Source organism: Manis pentadactyla, chromosome 1 (genome assembly GCF_030020395.1).
Source record: "Manis pentadactyla isolate mManPen7 chromosome 1, mManPen7.hap1, whole genome shotgun sequence".
Taxonomy (NCBI): Eukaryota; Metazoa; Chordata; class Mammalia; order Pholidota; family Manidae; genus Manis; species Manis pentadactyla.
The window spans coordinates 175,233,503-175,245,011 of NC_080019.1; the positions used below are offsets into that span (position 1 = coordinate 175,233,503).

Genomic DNA, 11,509 nt, shown 5'->3' on the forward strand with positions numbered 1-11,509 from the left:
AGGGGCCTCCCTGCTCCCTGCAGCCCAGGGGTTAGGGCACCCAGAGATCCCCGGATTTCCTACCTCTGGATTAAGTGTCCAGCCCTGCCCCTTTAAGACTTCCAAAAAGCACCCGCCAAAACAAAGCAACGACCAGAAAAAAGAAAAAAAAATTTTTTTAATAAAAAAAAAAATTTGTTTTAATTAAAAAAAAAAGGTGGCCGCTCGTTTTTCTTTATTCTCTGGCGCCAACCTCAGGCATCTGCTCACCGGTCTTGCTGCCCTGTTTCCCTAGTATTGGGGTCCCTTTCCCTGTAAGACTTCCAAAAAGCGCTCACCAAAAGAAAACAGCAAAAAAAAAAAAAAAAAAAAAAAGGCACTCGCTTTTCTGGTGTCCTCCGGCGCCAGGCCTCCGGTGCCTGCTCACTGTTCTTGCTGCCCTGTTTTCCTAGTATCCAGGGCCCCCTGCGCACGCACTGTGTCTGCACTCTGGTCCGGATGGCTGGGGCTGGGTGTTCGGCAGTCCTGGGCTCCGTCTCCCTCCCGCTCTGCCTATTCTTCTCCCGCCAGGAGTTGGGGGGATGGGCTCTCTGCTCCCGCCGGGCCGGGGCATGTATCTTACCCCCTTCACGAGGCACTGGGTTCTTTCAGGTGCGGATGTAGTCTGGATATTGTCCTGTGTCCTCTGGTCTTTATTCTAGGAAGAGTTGTCTTTGTTATATTTTCATAGATATATGTGGTTTTGGGAGGAGATTTCCGCTGCTCTACTCACGCCGCCATCTTCTGATCCCTCCCCCCCCCAGGATTCTTGCCTCTCAATCTATGTGCCCTCAATCCTCTGCAATGGTCCCTGTGCGAGAGAGCTGGAGCATTGTAAAAGAACCATGTGTGGGCCTTACAATATCCACTTTCTCCAGCCTCTCCAGCAAAAAGTCTTACAGACACATAGGCCAATCTTGTTGCTTTAGCTCTGCCTTCTGCTTCATCCTCAGTGGCCAGAACCACTGCTCTGGTCTCAGTTGTTGCCACAGGCAACTTCTTTCTGTCTGCTCCTGCCTTTTCAAACCAACCCAAATCTGGGTCCTTGTGACCTTTATGAGGCCTTTTAAATTCTTCCTTTAAGAAGCAGACCGTATTTCCTTTTGTGCTTGAGCCTGAGGATAGAAGCAGAGCATGGAGTGCTCCACAACCTGAGGAGGGGCCTGCATATCTCCTGGAGGAACCCATAGTTGCCGAGTCCTTCTGGCTTTCCACCAGCTTTCAACCAGGTGGGGTTTCAACTGAGGAGGGACTGATGCCTCCGGCACTGACAGGGCCTCCACCTCGACCTGTTCGTCAAACCTCCACTCCATTTCTGGGGCTGATGGCTCCACTACACCCTTCATCTGCCCCATGGCACCTGGCAGCCTGCACTCCCATACTGCTGCTTCTCGGGCCGCTGCTCCTTCTCATGCTGCTTCCTCTCAGGTTACCACGACATCCTTTACTATTTCCATAGCACTTTGTGGTGACGCCATTTCAGTCAGCAACAAATTTTCTTTCTCTTTGGGTGGACCCCAGTCCTCCACCCCTTCACAATACCACATGTCCACTGGAGGACACTCAAATGTATCCCCGTCCATAGGTGCAGCCCTCTGAAACACTCCTCCCGTGAGGGCAGCCTTTTCTTTTTCTTGGTCAACAGTGAATCTTGACGACTGCGCCAGTTGTCTTGCCAATGGGTTTCACCCCCAGGCAAGTTCACTGTGGATTCATCTGACCAAAGAAATGACAGTTGAACGTTCTTAGGGTGAAAGGGTTATACCCAATTTTATTTCCACGGTGGCAGGTCAGTCACTAGAATCCTGTCCACTCAGAACGAGTCTGCATGCAGCAAGCTGGTCTCTGCCTCTGGGCCTCTCTGCCCCCGCAGCCTTCTCAGTCTCTGTCCTCAGCACTGCCACCACTCCCGTCTCATCTCTGCTCCCCTGCAGCCTTGCAGCCATGCCACCATTTTAACCCAGAGTACTGGGCGGAGCTCTTTATATAAAGTCAGTAACAATGTATTGCCCACACGAGTGTAGTGAGCTAGCCGACCAGGGCCAGGAAGAATCCTGGTCGCAGGAACCTTCACTTTATCCACAGCCACACTCATTTGTTTGTGTATTAGCTATACCTGCCTTTGCACTATAGTGGCAGATGGAGTAACTGAAACAGAGACTGTGTGGCCCATTTCAAAGTCTAACATTTACTCCCTGGTCCTTTACAGAGAAAGTTTGCTGAACTCTGCTGTAGATCAGTACTTTAGCATGAAGAAGAATCATCTGGTGAGCTTGTTAGTAAACTGATTCCAGGCTCCATCCCAGAGATTTTGATTTACTAGATCTGAGAAAGGGCCTAGAATTTGCATTTCTAACAAGCTCTCAGGTGATGCTGTTCTACTGGTTCGAGAACCACACCTTGAGTGTCAGAGTTGGAGAAGTAATAAGAATAAAGCATGCCAAAATTCTTCAAAGCATCCAATTTTCTTCCGGATGGAGAGCAATGTTAATTGGCTTTAGATTTTATTAGAGAACTATGAGTGGAAAGCCTAAATTAAAAAATTTGGAGGCATCATTAGAAACGAAAAAAGGAGAAATATATTATTTCACAATTGGTAGAGGAGGAAAAAGGAAATAACAAAATGAAAAGGAGGGAAGCAAAATAAAAACACAGTAAATAGAAAATACATGGTCAGAAAAATACAAGATGTCAGAAAAATGTTCAAGTATCAGAAAATGTCAGAAAAATGTTCAAAAAATCAAAATACACAAAAGTGACTTAAACTGACCTATTGTAGGGAAAACGGAAGTTCCAGTGGCCAGGGTTCTCACCTGTCTCCAATCTACTTGCCCACTGCACATTTATGTGATGTAACCGGTCTGGTGTATAGGCGCCTGCTTACACCCGGGCTGGCAATGAGCCTGTATAAGCTGTGCTGCTGTATAAAGAGCTCCACCCAGTGCTCTACATGGCAGGTGGGGGCGGCTGGTGGAGATGGGTTGCAGACTTGCTGGATGTGGATGGGTTTTAGCACTTGACCTGCCACCACGAGTAAAGCTTGGTAGACCTTTTACCTGCAACATTCGTTGTTATTTGGTCTCATCAAATCCAGAGCGAACTTGCCTGGAGCTGGAAACCTCTGGCACGACACCTATTAAAAAAACATTTTTGGATTGGATTAATGAAAACTCAACAACAACAGCCTGCTACCTATAAAACAGCATTGAAACTTTGAAAATAACAGGTGGGAAAATATACTGAAAGCTAACCCAAAGAAAGCTGATGTAACAACGGTAATATGAGAGCAGAGTTAACCAGAAAGACATTAAAAGGGACAGTGAAAGACAAGGTTATAAAAGGGACAACCCACCAGAAGACCTATCATGAAACTTAAATGTACCCTATATAGACTCAAAATATATAAAGCAAAAATTGAATCACAAGGAGAAATGAACAATTTTTTACTCATAGTGGAAGTGGAAGATTTTTATAATCATTTTTCATATTAAGCTATCAAAGGTTAGTAAGGATTTAGATGATTTGAACATGATTAATGTGCTTCACATAAAAGGGTTTGCATGTGGTAGGCCATGGCCAGACCTGCTGTAGATATACCAGGCTATAGTTTTTAGGGAAATATTAATGGTTCTGTGCTCCTTTGACCTTGCTGCATCCTCACTCCACATTTACAGTCATTTAATTTATGAGAAAGATGCTGCCCTAATTCAGTGGAGTGAGGAAGGTCTTTTCAATAAATGGTGATGAAACAATTAGATATCCATGTATAGAACATGAACTTTATGATTCCGATTCCTCCCTTAGTGTAGTTCCATTAAGAAACTCAACAGGTTTGTGTATGTGTGTGTCTGTGTGTGTGTAAATTGATCACCTGATTCTAAAATTAATATAGAAATGTGAAAGGGTTAAAAGCACCCAAGGCCAATGTGAAGGAAACAACAACATACACTACCAGATATAAAGACTTGTAAAGCTGCAGGAATTAAACAGTGTGGTATGTTCTTAAGGATAGACAGATAGATCATTATTACAGGATAGAGAGTCCAGAATTAACCCACAGATATATATTGTCTGAATTGAGATAAGGATGACACTACAGTGCAGTAGGAAAATACAATCTTTTCAATAAATGTTGCCAAGTCAGTTACATGGCCATCTTGAAAAAAAGTGACTCTTGATTTCTACTTCACACCAGAAACCAAAATCAATCCCCGATGTTTAAATGTTAAAGGTGAACTAATGAAACTTTTAGAAGAAACATATAAGAGAGGCTATGACCTTGGGGAGGCAAAGATTTTATTAAATAGGACAAAAAAAGCTAACCATAAAGAGAAAAGTGAAAAAGTTATCATTAAAATTAAGAATTTCTGTTCACCAGAAACACATTAAGATAGTGAAAAGCAAGGCACAGATTTGGAGAAAATTTGCTATTACCTGCCTTTGTATGGCAGAAAATTCATAACTAGAACACATCAAGAAATCCTACAGACCAATAAGAAAAAGACAAAATGCAACAGCAAAATGAGCAAATGATGTGAGGAGGACACTAAATAAAAAGTATTTTCAAATCACCAATTAAAAAAGTGTTCAACTTAATTAGCCATCAAGGAAATGCGAATTAAAATTTCAGTGTGGTGCTACTACACACATACCAGAATAGCTAATATTAAAGAGATTGACATTACCAAGTGGGGATAAGGATTTGAAGAAAGAGAATTTCATACACAACCATACTTTAAAAACTCTTTGGTAGTATCTTCTAAAGCTGAACACATTTGTGCCCGTGATCCAGGAATTTCATTCCTAGTTATATGCCAAAGAAAAGTGAGTACTTAGTTCTGCTAAAAGAAATGAATATGTATATTCACCAGAAGACAAGTATGAGAATATTCATAGTGACACTTTATAATAATACAAAACTGAAAACAATGTCCATCAACCATGGAATAGATAAATATGGTGTATTCACACAATGGAATACAATATAGTAACAAGAATGAAAGTACAAATGCATGGGTTAATCTCACATGTGTGCTGAGCAAAAGAAGGAAGACACAGAAGACTACCTACACTTTGATTCCATTTATATAAAGCTCAAAACCTATCAAAACGGAATTAACTTATTTTTGGAATATAAAAGCAAAGCAAAACAGAATGAACAAAACAGCTATAGACTCATAGACACTGAGAGTGACTAGTGGTTACCAATGGTACCATGAAGGAGGGGCTGGAGTGAGGGTGTGGGGAAGGAGAGGGAGATAAACGGGCACAAAAGTTCTCAAATCATAAGTTGGTCATGGGGATTGTACAGCATGGAGAAAACAGGCAATGATTCTGTAACATCTTCCTATGTTGACAGAAAGTAACTATACTAGTGGGGGTGAAGATTTAATAATATGGGTAATTGTTGAACCACTGTGTTGTACATTTGAAACCAATATGAGATCGTATATCAAAGATACTTCAATAAAAAGTAACAAGTTATAGGAATCAGGATGGTGGAAATCCTTGAGGCACAGACAGACTGGAGGTAGTACGTCGGGCAATCTAGGGTTCTGGTAATATTCTGTTCTTGATCTGAGAGCTGGTCATGTGGGATGTGTACCTTTCTGCATGTATGTTACACTTCCATAAATGTTTACGTAAGCGTCAGTGAAAAATAATGACCCAGTGAAAAGGTTGACACTGTAAGCACTAAGAAAAAAACCTGAGTCCTTGCTATGTTCCAAGAATGTCCAAGTGCTTTACATTTTTAACTTATTTAATCTTTACAAGTTCAGTGAACAATAAAATTTAAACCACTAATTAATAATGTATATCTTTATAAGGCAAAAGAAATGGTCACTGGGGCCATAAAGTAATGTTTTAGGAAAGATTGGTAATACAGCCAAATCTCTTGTAAGAAACATCAAGATAAAAGACAGAAGGTGCAAATAAAGAGTACAGGATTGGAGGAGGGACGTAACTACAGAGTAAATGGTTTAAGAAATGTAAGAGAATACTATGCTTATCTTTTACCATATATTTTAAAACAAATACATTTTTTAGAGGTTTAGATACAATTTTTAAGGAAAATATAAACTACCAAGTTGCTTTCAAAAAGAAACAACAAATCTGAATAGAAAAATAACTATAGAAGTTGACTTGGAAACAAACCAAAAAAAAGAAATGGACTTGGTAAAAAAAAATATTTTTAAGAGCACATGGCCTAAACAGTTTGCAGGTAGGTTTTCCACTCCTTCAAGGAATGAATAAGATCTGTTCCATGCAAATTCTTCCAGCAAGCAGAAAGAATAAAAGTTGATTTATGTATTTTGTGAAGCTAGCATGTAGCCTTGATTTGAAAACTGAAAAAAGATAGTCCTAGAAAGGAAAATTCCTCACATTCAAAGAAAACGTAAAAATTCTAAGATACCAGCAACAAAATCACACAGTATTTTAAAAAGATAACTTACCATATCCAAGCGGGTTAATCACAGAAACTCAAATTTAGTACAATATCAAAAATCCAACCAATGTAATTTATCATTTTGACAGAAAATGTAGGAAAATTTCAAATAGATGCAGAAAAAGTATTTGATAACATTCAACACTCATTCATGATATAAACTCTACATAGACTGGGATCATAAGGAAATCTTAGTAATTTAATAAGGAGTATCTGCCACAGCTTTCAATAAACATAATACTGAATTGAAACTTCAGAAGCTTTACCCTTAGAGGAGAAGACAATGATCCCTTATCACCACTATTATTTACCAATTCGAGAAGACCCTAGCCTGGAGTTTATTAAGCAAGGTTGTAGCCCCTTGCCCCCAGGGACATTTGGAAATGGGTGGCATTTTTGTATGTAATAAGGAGTAGGTAGTGCTCCTGGCATTTAGCACATGGGATGGGGTTGGCGGAGGTAGGCTGTCAGGAGTAGTAAACATCCTATCCTGTGTGGGGTAGTCCCACACAACAAATAATTGTTTACCTAAGATGGCAATAACAGCACCCTGGTTGAGAAATACTGAGTCAATGCAGTAAAATAAAAGAAAAAAGTGAGGTATGAGGCTTAGAAGGAAGCAAAATACTGTATTTGCAGACAATGTGATCATTTAGAAAATGAAATAAATTATTAAAACTAAGAACTTGAGTTCAACCAGATATCTGATTATGAAATTAGTGCACAAAGATCAGTAGCTTTCTTATATATGAGCAATACTAATTATAAATATTATTGAAAAAGTCATATTTGTAATAGCAAATAACAAAGTACCTGGGAAATCACCTAATAAAACTGTCTGCAAGGTATTTATGGAAAAAATACAAATTGTTCCTTAAACACAGAAACTTGATGTAAAGGAAGGCACACCATGTTTATAAAGATTCAAGCTTGAATAGATATTATTTCTCCCCAACATATATTTATACATTAAAGCAATTCTAATCCAAGTCTGTACTCGCAGCATAACTGTGCCTATGCAGATTAGCATCTTCTCCTCTTTCCAGAAATTATGCAAAACAAGAACAACACAACTCCCACAAATTCCATTTTCACTGAAACTAAAAATAGACATATAAAATAACATATGAAAACATGTGTATGAACAAAAATGTATATATATGTATATATAAATCTGTGAACTACTAGGACTTGGTAGAACTGCAGAAAGCAGCTGAGATTAGGGAGAAACAATGTGGAAGGAAGTGAGGAGGCGACTGTGGGAAAGGATCAGGAGACTTTCAGAAGGCTTGAGCAAAATTATACTTCCTGGAGGCAAATTTGTCAGTACCTAGAAAAATTTTAACTAATGGTATTTTATGATCCAGCTGTTAGACTCACAGATCCTTCTAAGTATCCTAGAGAAGTTCACATACGGGCATGGTGAGACCAGGGCAAGACATTGTTGCAGCATTATTATGTGTAATGAAAAAATTAGAAGCAATCTAATTGAAAAGATAGCTCAAATTGTTATGGAGTCCTACAATGGAAGGGATAATATTAGATCTCTTGTATGATTAGATCAAAACAAAGTTGAGTTAAGGAGTAAATTGGAGAATGGTACCTATAGTAAAATATTGTGTGTGTAAATATTAAATAAAAACAATGTTTTGTTTTGTTTAGGTATAGTTCATTTTCCCCCGGCTTTATTGAGCTATAATTGACTTGTGTAAGTTTAAGGTGTACCACGTGATTTGATGTATGTGTATATTGCAAAATGATCATCCCAATAATGTTAACACATTCTTACCTCACATAGTGCTTTGTGTGTGTGTGATAACTTTTAATATCTACTCTTTTGGTAACATTCAAGTGTACAGTACAGTATTGCTAACTATAGTCACCATGCTGTACATTAAATCCCCAGAACTTACTCATCTTGTAACTGGATGGTTGTACCCTTTGACCACTTTCACCCATTTCTCCCACTCCCTTGCCTCTGGCAACCACAAATCTATGCTCTTGCTATGAATTTGTTTTTTTTAGATTCCAGTTATGAGATCATACAATATGTGTCTTTTTCAGTTTGACTTATTTTACTTAGCATAATGCACTAAAGTTTCATTCATATTGTCACAAATGACAGGATTTCCTTCCTTTTTTATGGCTGAATTGTATAAATATAGTTAAAGATCTATAGGTACAGCAATATATCAAACACATTTTCTTTATCCATCTGTCAGTGGTCACTCAGTTTCATGTCTTGGCTATTGTAGATACTACTGCATTGAACATGGGAGTGCCGATACCTCTCTGAGATGGTGATTTCATTTCTTTCAGATAATATACCTAGAAATGGGATTTATGGATCATATGGTAGCTCTATTTTTAATTTTTTTAGGAACTTCTATATTTTTTCCATAGTGGTTGCACCAACTTACAATCCCACTAACTAGGTTCCCTTCTCTCCGCATCCTTGCCAGTCCTTGTTACCTCTGGTCTTTTTTATAACAGCCATTTTAACAGGTGTGAGATATCTCAGTGTGGTTTTGATATGCAGGTCCCTGAGAATAAGTGATTTTGAGTACCTTTTCATGTACCTGTGGGCCATTTGTTTATCTTCTTTGGAATAATGTCTATTCAGGTTCTTTACCCATTTTTAATTCCATTATTTGTTTTTTGCTATTGAGTGATATGTGTTCCTAATTTAGGATATTAACCCCTTATCAGATATATGGTTTGTAAATACTTTCTCCCCCTCCATAGGACTGCCTTTCATTCTGTTGATAGTTTCCTTGGCTGTACAGAAGCTTTTTAGTTTGATGTAGTCCCATTTGCTTATTTTTGTTTTTGTTGCTTGTGCTTCTGGTGTCAGAATCAAAAGTCATTTTCAAGATCAATATCAAGGAGCTTTCATGTTTTCTTCTAGGAGTTTTACATTTAAGTCTGTAATCCATTCAAGTTAATTTTTATGAGTGGTATAAGGTAGGAGTCCAGTTTCATTCTTTTTAATGTGAATATCCACTTTTTCTAGCACCATTTATTGAAAAGACTATCTTTTTCCCATTGAGTATTCTTGACTCCCTTGTCAAATATTAGTTGACTATATATGCATGACTTACTTCTGGGGTCTTGATTCTGTTCAATTGGTCTAGGTGTCTGTTTTAATGCCAGTACCGTACTGTTTTGATTATTAGAGATTTGTAATATACTTTGCAATCAGCAAGTGTGAGACCTCCAGCTTTATTCTTTCTCAAAATTGCTTTGGCTATTTGGTGTCTTTATAGTTCCATATGAATTTTAGGATTTTTTTTCTGTGAAAAATGCCATTGGAAACTTGATAGGGATTGCATTGAGTCTGTGGATAGCTTTGAATAGTATTAACATTTTAACATTTAACATTAGTATTTAACATTTCAATCCATGAACATGGGTGTTTTTCTATTTTTTGTGTCTTCAATTTCTTTCATCAATGTCGTACAGTTTTCAGTGTACATATCTTTCACCCACACAGTTTAATTTATTCCTAAGTATTTTATTATTATTGATGCTATTATAAATAGGATTGTTTTATTTCCTTTTTAGATAGTTCATTGTTCAGTGATATGCCACTGATTTTTGTATGTTGATTTTGTATCTGGAACTTTACTGAATTCATTTGTTAGTTCTAACAGTTATTTAATAGAGTTTTTAGGGTTTAATACATGTAAGACCATGTCATCTGCAAACAGAGGCAACTTTACTTCTTCCTTTCCAATTTGGTTGCTTTTTATTTCTTTTTTTGCCTCATTACTTTGGCTAGGACCTCCAGTACTATGGTGAATACAAGTGGTGAGAGTGGGCACCCTGGTAATGTTCCTGATCTTGGAGGAAAAGCTTTGAGCCTGATGTTAGCTATGGACTTGCCTGTATGGTTCATTTTTGTTTCGTGTTTGTTTTATTATAGAGGAAGTATAGTGTAGTGCATAAGACCACAAGAGTCAGGTTGCCATGTTCAAATCTTGAATTCTGTCACTTAACCAGCTGTGACCTTTTGCAAGTTACTTTGATATTTCTTTGTATTTCAAACTATAGATTTGTCCAATGCAGGGCAATCCAGGGTGTGAATTATTCAGCAGTCACATAATACTCTTCAAATACTATCTAGCATCTTATGTGCAACTAAAATGTCTGCGGGCTGAATTATTAACAAGAGGCAGTGCAGGGCATAGATAACAAGCTGTGAGGCATCCAGATGATGTTTCCTGATATCATTTCATCCTGTCATAAGGACAGGAACTGGAAGGGAATAAACTAAATACTGGTAGGTACACGAGTTTGTCCGTTGTTTCTAAATTGTTTTGCTTCACCCTCCAGGTCGAGGTCTCCCTGCAGGACAAGCGGAAGTAGAGATGATAGAACGGGCCAGGGAGAAACGTGCATGGGAAGCCACACTTCCCTCTCCGCGTGACACCTCCCAGCTGGAGAAGAGGAGGAGGATGATGAATGCGATGGAGAGGAAGGAATGGGCCTTCAGAGAGCAGGAAATTGAAAAGTAGGTTCTAGATCACCCAGACAACTGCTCCTACTCTGTCGGGAGTAATGTTAATACTTTTTACCTGTAAAACATTTTTCCAAATGTATGAATTTAAAAGCAGTCCTCAACCTGTAGAGATAGGAAATTGGGTTTCTGGTTCTTTCAGGAGTAATAGCTCTGTAATTTTATCTCCAATAATATAAAAACATATAATGCCCTCTTTGTGTGTGAGCTCAGCATGGAGCCCAGATTCGAACAATTCTTCAAGGCATCTCTGATTCTTCTCTTCACTTTTCTCTTTAGTATCTAATCTAGGCTGTCACAGAATCCCACTGATTCAAAATCCAAAAATGTCTTTCACGCTGTCCCTTTCTGTTCAGTGGCATTATCCCTAAGGCCTTGGTCCTCTTCATATCCATCAAACAGCCTCCTGGCTGATCCTGTCTCTTATCCCCCTGGTGCTGAATTCACAGTCAGGACACCTTGAGTTTTAGCTACAGCTAATGGGGAATTTCCTATTTAAAAGAAAAGTTGCAGGATTCTTCAAT

The 11,509-nt window shown here is 38.6% G+C and overlaps 1 protein-coding gene across 2 annotated transcripts in view; it reads left to right on the forward strand.

Annotated features, from left to right (window-relative positions):
- CFAP91 (cilia and flagella associated protein 91) overlaps positions 1–11,509 on the forward strand; it is a 78,576-nt gene that overhangs the window by 31,416 nt on the left and 35,651 nt on the right. For both annotated transcript variants that reach the window (XM_036883451.2, XM_036883452.2), the window contains exon 7: positions 10,802–10,979. In XM_036883451.2, coding sequence (XP_036739346.2) covers positions 10,802–10,979 — 178 coding nt within the window. The remainder of the gene's footprint in view (positions 1–10,801; positions 10,980–11,509) is intronic.